This window comes from Electrophorus electricus, chromosome 3 (genome assembly GCF_041902795.1).
Source record: "Electrophorus electricus isolate QZ-2024a chromosome 3, ASM4190279v1, whole genome shotgun sequence".
NCBI classification, from domain to species: Eukaryota; Metazoa; Chordata; class Actinopteri; order Gymnotiformes; family Gymnotidae; genus Electrophorus; species Electrophorus electricus.
The window spans coordinates 30,264,184-30,283,531 of NC_137499.1; the positions used below are offsets into that span (position 1 = coordinate 30,264,184).

The following is a 19,348-nucleotide window of genomic DNA, read 5'->3' on the forward strand; positions in this document are numbered from 1 at the left end:
AGATTCATATGTAACCATAGCATTTACTAATATGTATATTCATCTTCTGTGATTTTCTCTTCATATTATGATCCATACCCTCATTCAACAACTAAAAAGAGTCTGTTATATATGACAAAATTATATTTCACAACAGCCAGTATCCAGCAGAATTAGAAGTACAGAGCAGAGAAGGTTCCACTGGTATAAAATGTGTTTTAATGGAATTTTGGCATAATTGATTTTCTATTGACTGTAACTGCTAAACAGCAATGTGAAATGGATTTTTTTTAAGTGTTGCAGTACATGTATTATAATACCTTGCTTGGATATGGCTCAATATGCTTTGTAATCTGTCAAATTAAATTATTTGAAAAGGAATATGAAAAATATAGAACCTATACATCCCAAATAAGGGGATTCCTTGCAGTGCACACTGCTTAATATGTATTGTGAGCTACTGTATAGCCAATGACACATTTATTTATTGCACGTGCGAATATTCTTAGGCAGTAGAGACAGATTCTCATTGTGCTGTGCCTACCTGTATTTGGTCAACACAGATGTTAGATTTACAGTCTATTCTTCCCTGCTCAAGAAATGCCGTGAACATTCATCAGTGCGAATCTGGGGCACCCACCCCATTGACTGCATGACGGTAACGATCGTAAAGTAGGACTTGTAAATTCTCCATAATGGGAGGGGTCGCGCTCGGACGCGCTCATTGCGGTTTAAGGGGAAAATGGAAAGAACCAGCTGCCTTATGAATGCGTGCTCGTAACCTTTCCGTTTTTCTGTCAGGAACGTGCACGCACAACCGTACCCCACCTCTACTTTATAATATCGTCGTTGCTTGCTTGGGTTCTCGACATATACACAGGCAGCTCGTCGAATGTCTGGAACCCCGCGTCGGGAAGGACGTCTGCAGTAGCAACGTTATTAAATGTTCCTGGGGATATCGCTCTGTGACTGCTTGCAGGATTTGTTCGCCATGCTATAAAGAATGTTATCTCATATGACAAGATAAATACGTTTATCAGGATCCAGGAGTCCACAGCCGTGATCCAGTGTGAAAATCCGTGGACTTGGACAACAATTAGTAACAGACGAAAAAACGCACCGCAACCCACTGCAAATGAATCTACTGACCAAGGAGGAGCAACACCAAGGAGACACTTTTTTTAGTGGAGCTCGCAGAGGAGAGGAACACCTTTCATTAAGTATTTTTCTTTCCACACATTTGCAATCTGCTGTCTGCAGCCTAACGTGGAGAAGAGCGGCGTGGGAAAACTTAAGAATGTAAAAAGTGTCCTGACCAACTTGGACTCGTAGCCTATGTGAACGCCGCAGTAACTGATAACCAGGTAATATAGTAACAGGTGCACATTTCGGGAAATCAGTATAAAGGAAAAGACAGTACTGTCTGAAAAGTAAGAGTATTCTGGGGAGTAGACTGCTTAGAACTTTGCCGTGGAAGTTTGTGCACCAAAGACGTTTGGCATTTACGTCGTTACTTTCTTTCTGGATCTGACAATCTCACAAGAACGTCAGATTATTAATAACATTTTGTTGTTGTTGTTGTTGTTGTTGTTGTTATCGTTGTTTAAATTAACGCGCATATTGCAAATGTGGCTACTTATACTGTGATATAAATGAACTCAGGAAAGGACGGGGTTCTCTTCAAGGGAAATATTTTCCGAACAGGCCCTTTCAGTATATGACGGATCAACATAACGGGCTTCACAAATACCGTGCTTACCTTCTCTCTCTTTCATTATCGCTGTAATAGCGAGTCTAAACTACTACGGAATCAAAAGCATCCGTGCACCGAAAGCAACGCATTCGTTTTCGTTGGATAATCTACGGGAAGCTTATAGGAAACTCTGTTGTTTGACAATGTGGAAGTTTCGATGGAGTATTAATTTTCTAGGCTACTAGTTGCACAATGATTGCAAAGGTTTATTTTCGACATTTGGTGTAGGTTTGTTCTTTCATTTGTTACTTTGTTGCTTTATGCTGCCTAAAGGATAGGGGAACTGTCCTAAACGTTTAAGTGAACGGATACAGCCAAGTCTTAAAATCTCCGAGCTTCAGAAACGAAAGAAAGGTTGTACTTTAAAACATTTTTGTTCGTATTTAGAAGAAATGTTTTATGAATCGTTAAGACTAGGGCAGAGGAGAAAATTATTTTAGATTTGTGACCGTCATTAGGGAGTCAAAACATGACTTTACGCCACATTTAAGTTCAGATTATAAAATGCTGAATCTTATATGCAACGAAATTTGTATTCCAAAGAGATTAAAAAAAAATTAAGATAACAAGAACTTGAGTTGGATCTACTTCGCATAACCCTCATTGACCCGAGTGCGTCAAAACAGAGGGGGGGGGGGGGGGGAGTAGTGGTATGCGTTTATTGACGTCATCAGGTGACATCACGTACTTCTGAAAATGCTGGGAATGGCTACATAAGTAAATTATCCACAAACAAAACGTCGGGAGTTTTGCCCTTATTTGCTTTAATACACATTTTAAGTAACTTTTCATCATTTTATTTGTCTGTTCAACTGGCTACTGAACTGGACTACTAGGTAATACTAAATAACTACAACCATCACCATGGCTTCTCCACAACACCAGCAGCTATTACACAACAGTGAGGTGAGCTGCGACTCCAGTGGGGACGGTGCTGTGTCTGTGCGAATCAGCAGCGTTAAACAGCTCAAACAGCAGCACAGCTCTGGTGGTCTGGGCTCTAGTGCCATGTGCAGTCTCATAGGAGGCTCCAAGCACTGCAAGTACAGCATTTCCTCCAGCTGCAGTTCAGGGGAATATGGCATCCGCAGGCCGGCTGTCAGAAGCTTGCGAACTCTGAGAAAGATGCCCCAGCTGTTCGAGAGGTCAGCTGGGAAGTTCTGGAACCCCAAGTTTGACTCCAATATTCTGGAGGAGGCGTGTCGCGAGCGCTGCTTCCCCCAGACGCAGAGGCGCTTCCGCGGTGTGCTCCTCTACCTGGCTGTGTCAAGTCTCCTCTGGGGGGCATACTTTAGTGCAAGCACTGATCGATGTGACACCCTCACCTTCCTGGTGCCCACCACTGGCTTCCTGCTCTTCTGTTTCCTGCTCTTCCTCTTCACTTTCACCCGACACTATGCTCACTGCTATGACCAGGCCTCCCTCCTGCTTATCTTAATAACTTTTACTCTTACACTGGCCCTCCAAATCCAGAACTCAGGTTTCACAGACTCACAAGAACCACCTGCATTATGGGATGGAGGAGAAGACATGGGTGCCCTAGAGAGCAGGAACTTCATTTTGGACTCTGTCAACCATGTAGGCTCTCAGGCCACATGCTTGTCTCCAGTGGGCACCTTCTCCCTTGGCATGGAAGTGCTCATGTTGCTCTATAGTGTCCTTCATGTTCGCCTCTATGCCTCAGTGCTGCTGGGCTTACTGTACTCTGTGCTGTTTGAGGCACTTGGTTGGATGCACTTAATCCAGGCAGGTAATTGGAGTCATCCCCCTGAGCAGAAGGCAACAACTGCCTGGGAAATCCTTCCTTGGCTGGCCCCCGCTAAAGCTTTGCTACACATTTGTGCACATGTCATCGGCATCCACCTCTTTGTCATGTCTGAAGTGCGCTCACGCAGCACCTTCCTAAAGGTGGGCCAGGCCATCATGCATGGAAAGGACCTGGAAGTGGAGAAGGCCCTCAAGGAGCGCATGATCCACTCTGTGATGCCACGGAGGGTGGCGAACGAGCTCATGAGGCAGGGTGACGAGGACAACGAGAACTCGGTGAAGCGCTACTCCACTGGCGCTGCCCTGATCTCGGCATCCAGCCCTAAGAATACCAAGCGCAAAAAGACCTCCATCCCCCGTGGCCAGATCATTTTCCGACCTTTCAACATGAAACGCATGGAGCCGGTCAGCATCCTATTTGCTGACATAGTGGGCTTTACCAAGATGAGCGCCAATAAGTCCGCCCATGCCCTGGTGGGCCTTCTGAATGACCTGTTCGGCCGCTTTGACCGCCTTTGCGAGTTGACTTGCTGTGAGAAGATAAGTACATTGGGAGACTGTTACTACTGCGTGGCTGGTTGCCCCGAGCCACGACCTGACCATGCCTACTGTTGTGTGGAGATGGGCTTGGGCATGATTCAGGCCATCGAGCAGTTCTGCCAGAACAAGAATGAGATGGTGAACATGCGTGTTGGCATCCACACGGGTACTGTGCTTTGCGGCATCCTGGGAATGAAGCGTTTCAAGTTTGACGTCTGGTCCAATGATGTTAACCTCGCCAATCTCATGGAACAGCTGGGGGTTGCTGGGAAGGTCCACCTGTCTGAAGCCACCGCAAACTTCCTGGATGACCGTTATGTACGGGAGGATGGAAGAATCACTGAGAGGATTGGCCAGAGTGTAGTGGCAGATCAGTTGAAAGGTAGGAGATGTAAAATATTATACATTTTCCTTTTCAACAAGGTTGTCCCTCACATTTCACTGCAATGTTGCTTTTAATTGTTTACACTGCACTCTACCTCTACTACATATTTATGCACTGAATATAAAATACTGTACATGGGTGTCAAGAACTGGTTCATTAGCTTCAAGGATCAGGTCAGATGCATTGTGGGTCGGTGTGTAAGGTTGTGCCTGAATGCTTTTATTACACCATAATGGCACTTAAATCTATGATAATGAACACTTCCTGAGAATACTGCCAGTTATAGGGTGGCAACCTGCTTTTCCAGCCCTTTCTTAGGCTAAAAATTAAATTTGGAAGAATCTTAGTTCACCTCATCTCATCATTTCACCTCAGCTTTCTCCCTCTGCCTTCAGTGTTTCATTTAAATTAGGTGCACCATATAAAACCTTGTGCTTTATGAGGCTTTTGTACCATCCTGTTAACACGCTTCACCTATTCCAGGAGAAAGCTTCATTTCACTGTCTGCTCCATGGTGTTGTAATTGCTGCACACACTCTTACACTGCTGAACAGGAGGGAAAATTGAGCTCTTCCAGAACCTCGCACATGAGGAGTAAAGTGTCTTGTCAAGCAAAGGAGGCTGACTGTTCTAGAGGTTCTGTTTTGAGTGTGGATATATGACAAACTGCAGACTGGCTCGCTCTACTGCTTTCTTACTCTGCCCATTCTCTCTTATCGAATAACTATTGCAGTACAGTCCCAGATATTGCCCTGATTTACTGTCTTCTCGACTGACCCTGATTGGTTTTATTCCAATTTAAAAGGCCCGTTGTATTCCATTTTCCTTTTTTTACTTACAAGCTAAAATGAATCTGGGGTAATTGGTAGCTGGCAGATATTATCAGACAAACAATTCCTTTTTTGAGGTTAAAATGAGAATTGTGTTGACTCATTTCTCTATTTATAAAATGGAAGAATGCAAAAAATATAGAATTTTTCTTTTTCTACTAATGATAAGAATTTGGCCATTAAGCCATTTTAAGCATTTAAATAGCATTGAATCCTATAAAAGGAAGAGTGTTTTTTTTTAGTTATCAGATAATGCTGTACTTGATTAGAAATTTTAAAAACTGTATGCATGAAGTACACATTAAGAATAATATGTTTCACATTCCAGATGGCTGTTTTTTAAAAGTTGGACTAAATTTATTGTTCTTGTATATAGATTCATCACCCATTATGTGTAAATATCGGTACATCATTGCTCAAATTACCATATTGCTATGAATTTAATATTATGATTAGTTTGTCATTGGTTAAATGAAGAGTATATTATTTCACAGTGAATTTCACTGAATTAAAAAAAAAATCTGGTTTTGTCTTTGATAGCATTAATATATACTAAGTATGTGAGCTTGAGGATATGCTGTATATTGACAGAAAATCTTCTTAACAGTACTTCTTTGGTGCTGCCACTAGAGACTCAATGCGGTACTATAAGATTTTTTATAACCAAGATTGCATGTTAGGCCACCTCGCTTCAAATTAAATGTCTATAAAACAAAAGAAAATTCAGTGGTGCTCAGTTGTAATTACACACCTGCCACTGAAATGTGGATTTGAAAATATTGAGAGTTCCTGTGGTGATTTTCACCTAAAGTGCACAAAATGAAACTCTTTGATCCTTATTCTTCTTGTTGGCTACACATGCACAGGTTCTAGCAATGTCTGTGAGGGGGCATATAGTGCTTGTTTTTCTATGCTGGCCTCCCTGTGCAAAGCGCAAATCTCTGTACTGTCCCAGCACCATCGCAGCATGGCTGACAGATGCCTCAACAGGTGCAGCAGGTCAACTGGAAGCGCTAGCCGAGAGCCCGTCTGTTGGAGTGCCATTCCTTTTTGCCAGAATTTCAGTGCAATCCATCCAAAGTAAAAAAACAAAAACAAAACAAAAGTCTGTTAAGGACTTAAGTCCTTTTAGTTTTATTTTCCTCGGTGCCATCTCTGTCTCTGCATTCATGGCCTCGTTTATGAGGGTAAAATGGCTCCTAAAAGTGTTCCCTGGATGCTTGTTCCAGAGTGGCGGTTGGTATGTTTGTGTTTTTTTGGTATCTAAACTCTCTCTATTGCTCTTTCTCACTCTCACTGGCGTGCAATCTCTCTCACTCTTTCTCTCTTTCTCAGCTATAAGATTTCTTAATTCCAACTGTTTGCTATCTGCGTGGGCAGTTGCACTCTTAGAGTGCCATCCCTCCTCTTAGTCGCCCCCCCCCCTTTTCATGAGTCATGTTACTGTGAGGGCCAGCAGTAACATTGCATAACAAGACCTAACCTTCGCTTTTATCCCTTCACGTCGGCTGAATTTCTTCTCAGCCTGCTTGGCTCTTTATGCTTGCAAAAGCCATGGTGCCATGGTGATTAACTGTCATAGATTTTTTTTCCCTTTTCTCCATTTTTTTATATTCCTCATTTTTTGTTGGCTTCTTTTTCTTTTCTTATCACTAAGTGTGTAATTCCCACTCATGAGCTTGCCATCCCCAATGATGTCCACTACCAAGGATTTATCTCCTATGGATTGATTGGCCCTGGGGGAGAACCCTCCATCACAATGGTTGTTCTCTGCTACTTTAAAAAAAAACTCCAAGCAGATTACTATAGCTGCATAAATCACAAAAAGAAGCAGTTTAGCTTTTTGTGGAAACCCGGCAGACTGGAGCTAAGGGGCTGGCCAGACCCCATCATTTGCACCCAGGCATTAATTGTGAGGTTTCAATCTCCCTTGTCATGCAGCTGCCAATCTCTGCAGTGTAGGACTTTGTCCAGTTTAATGTATCTGGAAGAAGACCAGCTACACATCTTGCATTCTATACAAGTGCTAGATAAATGACAAATGAATAGCAGGCAATGATTCAAACGCCGATTATGACTATTTACATGCCAGGTGGATTCGATATCGAAATTAGGCGGTGGTATGCAGGAATGAAACAAAAACCAGTTGGTCCTGTGGCTTTTCCTGAGAAGCAGGGTTTTGCATCCCCCACTCTCTTTACCTGCGGGGCCAAAACAGTACTCCCAGGTGGAGGCCCAACCTATTAAGCTCCTTTTGAGCTAGCACAGGTCTCTCGAGGTATTCTGGGTGTATTGTATTAAGAAAGGTTGTGTTCCCATCAGAATCCTCCTGAACTCTTCACTGTTTGTCCTGTGTTGGCCGCCAGGAATAAGTGATCTACGGCAGAGTCACAGGCACTGTCTATCTGTATAGGAAGTGGAACTATTTTTAGCTACTTCCCTTGAAAGTGCCCTCTTTTCCTTGCCTTGCTCCCTAACGTCATACTGAGCCCCCAGTGTCTCTCTAACGTCATGCTGCCCTAAGAAGTGGCACACTGGAGCTTTTCGATTGCCTCCTGGGGCAGGAAATGCTAGCTGTGCTACCTGTGCTGGTGGCACCCTGGCATGCTAAAAGCTGGCACCTGAGAAATGAGTTTTCACATCAGGAGAAAGTAGCACCACCCTCCCCCCAATACAAATTATTTAGTTCTCAGCAAAGCATGTCCTTTCTCATATCCAAAGCAAATCCATTTAGCAGTCCAAAGTTAGATTCAGATTCTTATCACTGACCACTACCTGCTTTTGTTGCTAAGCTGAGTAGCATCTAGAACCACATATTGATGCTCAAAAATGTTTGTGTAAAATCTTTTGTTAACCTTTTTTGTTACGTCTGTAAATGTAGATGGTAAAATGGATGATAAATATTTTTTTATCACTGGGTCTTGTCAGTAACATTTGTTTATTTGTTTACATTTTATCCATTTGTGATCCTCAAACATTCTCTTTTTTAATTATTTTTTTATTTTTACTTGAAATGGTAATATTCATTTTCAATAATAGCCTGTCCATAAGTAATGAGTAAAGGTTGTGATTAACATGCATTTGATTAACAGGCACATATCCTTTGCGTTCTCCACTCCTGTACGCTTGTAGTCATTATTACAATCTTGTACAGTCTGTCTAGGTTATTTTACTGTGTTGGCATTAAGTACTTAAGTACCATTCATTTTTTGGGGGGGGGCGGACACATTACCCATTTTAGACTTTGTCGCCTTGAAATCAATAGGAACTACATTGCAGTCCTGTGATTAATCACTTGGGGCCCTCTGCATTGATCTTCGCAGCTCCGACCGTCTTTATGACCAGAGCGATTCGGGGAACTAACGCAAGGGCTAATAATATGGCTAGCCATGACCTTCACAAGGAGAGGGGATGCTGGCATGCTGGCTGGCGTGGGCAGTACAATGCTCTGTGTGGAGGCAAGATGGAGGACTAGAGGATGCTCCCTGTAGTGCTGCGGTCCATGCTCATTTTGGCTCCTCTTGGGGTTCTGAGCCAGCTGGATGATCCAAAAGGTACAGAGGCCAGCAGTACTGCCATTTTTGTACCTCTATAGAGCGCACTCAAGAAAGCATTTCAGCTTTGAGGTTGTGTGTCTGTACGTTTGTGCATGCATGCTTAATTATTAGATTACATTGTTTCTTTAGTTAATTGAAGTGCCAGTCTAACAATTTGAGACTCAGTAGAGTATTTTTACAAGCTGTTGAAATCACCTCAGGGGACACTATACAGTGTTACACACCAGGACAGGGATGAACTGAGGTCTGTGGGGTGGGGATAAAACTTGCACACCTGACAGGGTTCACAACCTGTTCTGGCAGCTTCAAAATAGAGCACAATGTAGCAGCACTGGGGCATGGAGGCAGCTGCACCACAGCTGGCTGTCCAGAACCCTACACACACACACACACACACACACACACACACACACACACACACACACACACACACACACACACACAGAGACAGACAGCAAACTCTGTGCCAGCCATGTATGCTTGCTGTAGTGAGCACAGCTCTGTAATGTATTGTGCAGTTGCATGTAGAATTCTCAGGAGTCACTTTGTTTTTAGCACATAATTTTGTCCCTGCTGGGAAGACTAAAGGAAACCGCTGTGTCATGGCTGTGTTTCGCAAAATCGGGGGTATGTGGCACATCCCTGTAGCTCAGCACAAATGTCCTAATATACTGTATCTAGAGTCTTGAATCAGCAAAAGAAGTTGCTACTTGGCATATTAGTACAGTTAACCTGGTACAAGAATTTTAATTTTAGTAGTTTTCATAATTCTATTTTTGTGTGCCTCAGCTGTGACTAGTCATGATAAATTGTGGAATTATTTAAACTTGATTTTAAGAAATCTCAGACTAGTGCTAAATAAACCGAAGGGTACATACACTGTTTATGACAAAACTCTTGTGAAACAACTGGCTGTATCAGATCATCCATGTGATAGTCAGAATGAATCCTTGATGGTTAAGTACAGGTGATGGTTTTAAAGAATGTCACAGCCATCTTGATAACCATTCAAATAAAAAAAAGGTATTTCTTTGAATAATAATAATAGGAATTTCATTGCATATCTAAATCTTGTTCTACAAAGTTGCCAGAATTGCCCAGGTGGCTCATCAATTGTAATCCTTAATCAATCAATGGCTGGTTAGAGAAAGCAATATTGTCTTCTCAATTTAAGCATAACTGGAAACTATGTGCATTTTTTTAGCAGTTTTACTGATAAACACTTGATGTTGCACATTCTGGGGTGTGGATTTCCTTGGAAACCTTGTGTCTCCAGAACTTCCTTATTTGGCTCAAACTCTGCTTCTCATCTCAGACTGAGGTGCACATGGTGGGCTGCTGTGTATTTTTGTTTAATAAGGCCATGCTATCATTTGGGCTTGACCCAAAACATTGTGCAGCACAAATGAACAATTCTCATTATAGAGAGTTAAATTGATTATCTGGTATTTATTGTTGTTGTTGTTGTTGTTGTTGTTGTTGTTTTATTTTATTTATTTTATTTTTTTTAATTTTATCGTTAATGTTTTGAATGGGAACATGCAGAGCCATCTAGTTTATAGATTACTGCATGTACCTAATTGCCCTTAAAGCAAAATGTACTGATAATGCACCAGATAAAGTTTTAAATATTGAATGTTTTTAACTCTGGCTAGATGACATTATGTAACCTCTCCATCAACATGTAATGTAGTGAATACATTTCTTTAAATTAAGTCATTATATTTACCAATGCATCAAACAATTCCACTTTTCAATGACTAAGGTTCAGCCTATACACCAAACACTCCTTTCATGGGAAGGTTAAAGGTCACATCCATGGATATGAGGCTGACTGGAGGCAGTGTTTCCCAGAGGACAGGTGGACCAGCTGGTCTGCTCATGTAATGAGGTCACTGCCTGAATTTTGTCTCTAAAGGAATACTACCCTCTTATGCCCCACTTCACCCACCCCACCATCCCCCAAAAATGTTAATGTTGTAATAATGAATAAATGCCAGCAACTCTTGAGAGATGGGTTATGCCCTTTTATAGTTTGATTTGCCTTATTAGCTTGATGCTGACTGCCATGGTCTAGTGCTACATTGCTTAGTTGTGGTGTTCTGGGAAGGGAGTTTCACTATGATGAGAGGAAATCCTTGGGGAGCCATTGAACTGTAAATAGACTTTGCCTACTGGAAAGCCCAACCGTTGTCCTCTGGGTAATTTATGGACACTGGTCTTTTCATTGTCCTTCAGCTTATGGTTTTCTGAAGGCACAGTTGTCCACCCCATGTGCTCTCTTAGGGAATGTAATATTGTGGCTGAGGTTTTTGCTCTCAGTACATTACTGATTAAATTGACAGTGAAAAAGCACTTCAATCATACTTCCCAAATTCCCCTGCTCATAGATAAAAATTGTACTGAGCTGCTCATGCACTAAACATTTTGTAAAAGCTTAAGGATGCCAAAGCATTAACCTTAACTTTCCATGTTAAACCACGAAAGCTAGTATACCATATATTTATAAATTGCCTACATTCACAATACATGCATATTGTCATGCAGAATTGTTTCACTGTATACCATGTCCTTTCATTGTTTAAACTGATTATTACTATTTCTGGTTTTGCTTTGTATTTTTAGGAAATCCCTAGGAAAACATGTCAGAAATGATTATAGCCTACCACATGTATGTCACGAACACTCTACTGCATAATCAGTTTATGAAGTTCACAAGGCTTGTGTCACAGTATAAAATGGTATGGACCTAAAAATGTTGCATACCGAGAAGTATTTATCATGCTTTTACACAAACAAGTTACTCAACTGATTCAGTCACTGTGAGGGGCCAAAGGCAGAGGCTTTAGATCTGCATGGAACTAGTATTTGTAGGTCATCCAAAATACATGTGGTCTCTGATTAGGTGTTTTTTTTTTTGTTGTTTTTTTTTTGTTTTTTTTTTTGTCCCTACTTCCTGTAGTGGTTGCATCACTTCCTGATAGGAACTAGTCATTCTTTTCAGGCCTTTCACAAGGTCTTTTGTGTTGACACAGCTGGCAAAGAGTTTGAATGCCCTTCTTGGTCAAACACACAGCTGCCATTTCCCACGTCAGGGCAAGTTGGATGCATAAACCAACCCACCATGCTGCCCCCAGAGGAAAAGATCACCATGGCAACAGAGTTTTTTGGTGTTCTCGCCCTCTGTCTCTTTTTATAAATATAATTGAGGTCTGTCTGTGTGTGTGTGTGTGTGTGTGTGTGTGTGTGTAAACATTAAATGCTCATCAGTCATAACATTAACATCAGCAGATCCTGTAAGTCCTGCAATTTTGAGGTGGGATCAAACTTGTTTAACTAAACACATCCCACAGATGCTCAATTGGACTGAGATATTGTCATATTGCTCAAACCATTCCTGAACAATTTTTGCAGTGTGGCCAGGTACATCATCATTGCCATTAGGGAATACCATTACTATGAAGTCTGCAACAATGTTTAGGTAAGTGGCATCTGTCAAAGTAACATCCAAATGATTTCCAGGACGCAAAGTTTCCTAGCAGAACATTTGCCCAGGGCATCACACAGTCTCTGCTGGCTTGCCTTCTTACATAGTGCTTTCTGGAACCATCTCTTCCCCAGCTATGCAGCACACATGCACCCATCTGTCCACATGATGTAAAATAAAATGTGATTCATCAGACCAGGCCACCTTCTTCCATTGTCTATGGTGCAGTTTTGATGCTCACATACCCACTCTAGGTGCTTTGGCAGTGGACAGGGCGAGCATGGGCACTGACCGGTCACCAAGTTGCTTAGAGGCTTACACATCCATTCTTCCTGCTTCATTAACATCAAGAACTCACTGTTCACTTATATCCCTTCCCTTGACAGGTGCCACTGTAACAGGATAATCAATGTTATTCACTTCATATTACAATTTCAGTCATGTTCCAGAGGTTGGCAAATGTAGTGTTGGGAGTCTTGCCCAAGGACCCTTATAAGTGTAGTATAGAGCACTTGCCTGGATTGGGATTGAACTTTGATTCACAGGAGACTCAGCGTTGCTACCCACTACACTACTAGACTATCTGAGCTTCTTTTCCTGCATTGAGTAGGCACTTATGATGTTAGAACAGTCATTGGGTTTTGTGGTCTTGGTTTTGCTCAGCTTTTCACTCTTTCCAGTCACACCCATGATATTCATTGTGGTGTCTTGCTCCAAATGCTGCCCGCCCGCTGAGTGCGCCTCACCCACTCTCCCCACGGCAGCTGTGCCCCACACTGCCGCCCGGAGCTCATTAGCGCACACCATGCACTAGAGCTTTGCACAGTATGGAGCAAATGGCAGCGTGAATAATAAATGAGGGTGAAACGGAGCGTTTTTGAGAGCTTGGATAAGATCAGTGGTCAGGTGAGTCAGTTTTCACAGTTGTATGCTTTCGATGCGGGCTGAACATCGTTGGGCTCAGTGCCATGTTGGCAACAGGGCCAGAGAAGGGGCACAGGTTCTCATGCCTCGCTTCCTCTCTTGGACTCTCTCGTGACTAATGTCCTCCATGGAGGTTGGCGCTTTCTAGCAACCCTCCAGCCTGCCTCTTCCAGTGTTTATCGTTTCTTGCATCTCATTTTCTCCACGAATTCACACCATAGAGGCAGCAATCCATTGCATCCTGAACCTGCTTTGTTCTTGCCCATCCTCGCTTTCATTATCGCATTACTCCCTTAAATCCTACTCCATTCAGTGCCCTTGCCTGCTTCTGATCGTACAGACAAAGGCTCATCTCTGTTGGTCACATTTCCTAGCCTTTCTGTTGTGCTCTGCGTCTGCTGTCTCCCATCTTCCCACGTGTTTTCCCATAGGGATCGACAGTAATGATTTGAATTTCGTCTGTTGTTGCCTACATCAGTCCTGTCTGTCCACCATTTTCATGTGTGCCTTCTTTTGAGGGGCTGATTATCAGAATATATTAACAAGAAGTCTTCATGGATTATGAGGGCCTAATAGGTACAGCAGCATTCAGTTCCAATTTCATCCAGACATGCAGTTAAGTTAAACTAGTTAAGTCAAGGTGGCTTCAGTGTGCCTTTTGTATAATAGTTTGACCCCAGTATGCCAAATGTGGAGAGGTAATGCATGCTAATGCTTATGCTGTGTGTTTTTTTGTTGGTTTTTTTAAGTAGGTCTTGGACAAAATGTATGTACCTGTCATTGATGTATTGCTAATATCACTCAGAATATAAATTGAGAAATGCATATAGGTGAATCTAGTGATATTAGCATATCATGCTCGGTGCTTGCAGAGGGAGAAGTAGACACTGAACATCTGCTAAAATTTCACTGGTATTCCACTTCAAAACATACAAACTGCAAAAACGACACATTTTGTCTAACAGTCTTTGCATTGTTTTTAAGTCTTTTTCATGCAGGAAATTTATAAGGAATTAATAATTTAATGGTGTATTGCTTATTGCAGCTATAAATGTCTTATCGAGTATTATCAAATATTTGCAGTAAAAGCATGATTCAGAAAGTGTCTTTCATTTCAACTTTAGAGATCAAAGCATTTGCCCAATAATCAGCATATTAATCAGTAAAGTTTCATTTCCATTCTGAAAATCTCATACTAGTCAAGCCCTCTGAAGCTATTTCAGGGATTACTCACGCATTTGATTTAATCAGTATTCTGTATGTAACCAGTATGAGTCACAGGAAGCTTCCCTCCAGAAGGTAAGGTTAAGAGCCTTTGTGGGAGGTATGCGTTATGTCATGTAGTCTAGTTAAAATTGCTTCTTATATGTGCTCATATAGTGAATTGATACCAATAGGATCCACTTTATAGAAAGAAACATTCTGCCATAGTCTTTGTAGAATTGACAAAATTCCTAAGGGTCTAAAATAAGTCATTGTCTGAAGGAAAGTCATGATTGACATGGTCTGATTGCAAGTTCACAGTATGACAGTTAACATAACATAACATGACAGTTGTTGGGTACAATGACCAATACTTTTCACGCACAGACTTGGCACAGACCTCTGGAAATGTCCTGTTTCTTTGCAAACCTTGTGTACTTCACTGCAGCACACTGCATTTGACTACCTTTATATCTTATACTACATTAAACTGCAGTTACTCCCTGGAATCTTTATGTATGTAGGGATGCAGAGAGTGGGTGTGGGTGTGTGTGCGGCCAACACCTTCTCCCATTCTTCCTAACGCCCCCACCCGCTGCCCCAGGTTCATGTGGAGACAGTAAGGGTAAGGAGCAGTAACCATGGAGCTCTGTGCCTGGATGTGGCTCTTCACGTTTCCTTGCTGCTTGCTATTTATTGTTCCACAGTGACTTGCCTCAGGGGAGGTGCAGGGCACCTAAACACAATTCATTTACACTTGTGGGACTGAGTGCAGGCGGAGGAGGGTTGGAAACTGTAAGGGAGAAGGTTTCTGTGTCTACGCAAATCAGTTGTATACCCTTAATATAGGAATTGCAGTGGATTTAATTTCTGTCTTGTAAAATTTAAAAGTTAAATTGCAAGCAGAGTAGTGGGATAACTTGCACTGTGTGCACCGTTATTAGGTAAGTTGTATTTTTGAGGATTCATTTTATTAGTGAACAAGTACAGTGCTCTTGGTTAATCCAAAATGTTAATATACCTCAAACCTGAAATATTTCTTAGGAGAATATCTGTGTGTGCCTAATTATTGGGAAACTATTAGTGTGTAGAATTATTATGCAACTAAATGAAAAACGGAAGCTGTTAGAGAGAATAATAAACGAACAACTCAATTTACAAATAAACATTTCAAGAAAACAAACAAAAAAAATCTGTGTGCAATATAGCCACTCTGTTCTTGAAAAGAAGTCATAAGCCTACCATTCATGGAATCCTGTCAGTTTCTTAATCTGTTGATCAACTTTTTGTGCAGCAGCAACCACAGCCTCCCAGACACTGTTGAGAGAGCTGTACTATTTTCCTTTACCATATATATCTCCTGTTGAAGAAGGGTCTACAAGTTCTCAATAGTGTTTAGGTCAGGTGAGGAAGGGGGCCATGCAATGGAGCACTTCAATGCATGCGATGGAGCATTGTCCTGCATAAAAATCATGGTCTTCTTGAAAGATGCAGACTTTTTCCCTATACCGCTGCTTGAAGAAAGTGTCTTTTTAAAAAACTGGCAGTAGGTATGGGATTTTGAGCCAATCTTCAACCCGTTTTCTCAACACGTTTCTTGCGACCCTGTTGACTATTTGCAACATAATGTTTGATGGTTCTGTGATCATGCCCTAATATTTTAGCAATTTTAAAAGTGCTGCATCCTTCTGAAAGACCTTTTACAATTTTTGACTTTTCAGAGTCAGCTAAATATATTTTTTGGCCCATTTTGTCTGAGGAAAAGAAGCTGCCTAATACTTATGTGCACCTTGATATAGGGAGGATCTAGGACTGCATACATTCCTGTGCGACTGAATCACCACCTTCCTAACAGACAGACCACAATCGGTACGGGTGGGCAACTGTGCCTCATCCACCCTCACCCTCAGCACTGGAGCTGCTCAGGGTTGTGTCCTAAGCCCCCTGCTCTACTCACTGTACACCTACGACTGCACAGCCACTTCCAGCTCCACCATCATTGTCAAGTTTGCTGACGACACCGTTGTCATGGGCCTGATCTCGGACAACAATGAGGGGGCCTACCTGGAAAACTGGTGCCAAGAAAATAATCTCCTCCTAAACGTCAGTAAGACAAAGGAGCTGATCGTGGATTGCAGCAAGAAGCAGAAGCGGCACTACCAACCTGTGAGGATCAGTGGAACCACGGTGGAGAGAGTAGATAGTTTCAGGTACCTTGGTGTTCACATCTCGCAGGACCTGTCCTGGTCCCTCCATACCATCTCCCTGGCAAAGAAGGCTCGTCAGCGTCTTTACCACCTCAGACGCCTAAGAGACTTCAGACTGCCCTCCAAGGTACTGCGGAACTTCTACACCTGCACTATCGAGAGCATCCTCACGAGGAACATCACAGTCGGGTTTGGGAATAGCACCAAGCAGGACAGACAAGCACTCCAAAGTGTAGTGCGTTCAGCAGAGCGCATCACTCACACGGAACTTCCTGACCTGCAGACCATCTACTACAAGCGGTGCCAGACCAAGGCCAGGAGGATTGTGAAGGACCCCACCCATCCCAACAATAGGCTCTTCTTTCAGTTGAGGTCAGGGAGGCGCTTTCGCTCCCTGAAGAGCAAGACAGGGAGACTAAAGAAGAGCTTCTTCCCACAGGCCATTCGGGCCCTGAATTAGGGAAACTAATAAACTGTGGGGACCACCACCACCATGTAACATAACTGTATATATATAGATATTCTATTCCACCATGTAACGTAAAAACTGTAAATGTCGTTTTACAAATAGATCTGTACATTCTGTACATTGTGTACATATACATACACAACCATATACATTGTACATTGTGTATATAAACATAATATACATATATTGTACATACATTGTTAATATATTTTTGTACATATATAGAATATATATTTCTCTATGCACCCCTGTTTTCTTTTTTTCTCAGTTTGGACAGAGCGCACTCAACCATTTCACTGCGGGTTGTACTGTGTATGACTGTGTATGTGACAAATAAACCAAACTTGAAACTTGCTTAGTCCGCACCCTCCCTCATTACACAAATGCGCATCGCGTGATATGCTTAAATCCAATAAGCATTCAAGTTTATACAGCTTGGAGTTGGAAAATATGCATAAAAATGATTGTGGTAAAATACTCTCTTGCCTAATACTTTGCACACAGTGTATATCTAAAAACCATAGAGTGAGACATTCACACATTGGTGCCTGAGGGGATAACATACTAATGACTGCTTCTTTTTTTAAAATGGTAAGTTAGCTGTTCAGCTATACTGCAGGCTAGTACAGACTAAGCATTAAGGATGTCAATATAGTTGATTGTTGAAAAACCGCTCTAAATGAACAGTCTAAAAAAACCCAACTTTTTTTATTGCTAAATTTAATGGTGGATTTCTAAACATGATGCAGTTCTATAGAAGAGTGAAATGCAATGCAAGGTGTCTGATTTGGTAAAGGAACCCTTTTAGGTCTGATTTTGTTGTGTGCTAAGGTTTTAACCGCAGACAGCGCTAAAGTTAATGCGTCATATCTATGTCTCATATCAGTACTGTTCAGAAATGTGAACCTGCAGATCATGGATTTAAGAAACTCAGCTACTTTCATTCTAATCATAGGCCAAACCGCCACCTGAGGCATTTACTGAAGACAAGAGTTAGGAAGAGATGGATGCCAATGGATTTGCTCTTTTTACTACCATTCGAGACATTTAAATTCTGTTTCTTGTTCCAACCATGCTCTCTACTGTGACACTAAGCATAGCTGCCTTAAAGGTTTTTCTCCTGACATGTGGTAGAAAGTCTTTCTGCCTGGTCTGACGAGTAGAGGCCTGGAGGGATTAAACTTTATACACACATCCTTTCTTTTATCATCGTCATATTTTCTTTCATTCTTTCCTCCCTACCTTTCTTCTTCTTGGTCAAATTCCCCCAGTTTTTCCCTCAGACCCCATTTATGCCCTTCTATTTACTTTTCTCTCCCATGCTCAGTTGCTCTGTCAGAGCTCATGTTAATTTACAAAGTGTGAAATCTTACTTAATTGAGGCGGTCATGTGGACAGGTCACCTCCTAAGAGGTCCGGGTAGGGTGCTTGGGTGGAGAAGTGCGTGCCAGCTACTGGCATCGCCAGCTGGCATGACCGGTGGATGGACCACCTGTGCCAGTGCGCTTTCAGTATTGGAGGTTTGTACACTAGCCTTGACATTTAGGCGGCCACGGATCCGGGGAATCTGCTTCAAATGAAAGTCACTTGTTTTCTCCTAGCGAATTGGATGTCGGACAAAGTGGGGTTTGTGGCCCTCTTCCTTCACATATGGTATGCAAATAGTCATCCTCTCTCCACACAGTTGCACAGTGAAACTGCACTGAAGCCAGATGTTACTGTAGTCATTGAGATGAAGTTTGTCTGTGGTCAGTAATGGCTTCTTTGAGCTGCAGTCCTCCACAGAGGTAATGTGTGGGAGTGTTCAATGTCCACAGCCTTTGTTATGCATTTTTTTGTTTTAGCCTTTTTTCCCCCCCATGTCCTGGTCTCCTCCCATTCAATTTGCCAAATGAGTGCAAGGACGAGGGGACGCGTATCATAGAGCTGTGACGACTGGCCTGTGGCCATTGATTGCGATCGGTTTGAATCGTTTTTCATGGAGGACTGTAGAGTGGAGTCGACACTGAGAAACTCTTGCCATCAACCCCCGTGTGCGCTGTGGAAAGGACAAGGCCAGGGTCCTCCATTGTGCGGTGATTGTGGTCGTTGAGAGGAAGGGTGGAGGGGCAGGCGGGGAGCAGGGCTGAAGTGTTGCGCCCATGCACTCTTTTCATTTGCAGATGCGGGAGATGGAGAGTGTAGGACGGCAAAGTTGGCAGGAGAGTGGAAGCTGCACACACCACGTTCAGGACCTAGGAGAAAACA

The 19,348-nt window shown here is 42.4% G+C and overlaps 1 protein-coding gene across 1 annotated transcript in view; it reads left to right on the plus strand.

Moving 5' to 3' along the window:
* The first annotated feature begins 674 nt into the window (after positions 1-674).
* The window catches only part of adcy9b (adenylate cyclase 9b), a 38,057-nt gene continuing 19,383 nt past the window's right edge, over positions 675-19,348 (plus strand). Inside the window, exon 1 of the mRNA XM_027009150.3 lies at positions 675-4,421. Coding sequence (XP_026864951.2) covers positions 2,597-4,421 — 1,825 coding nt within the window. The 5' untranslated portion in view covers positions 675-2,596. The remainder of the gene's footprint in view (positions 4,422-19,348) is intronic.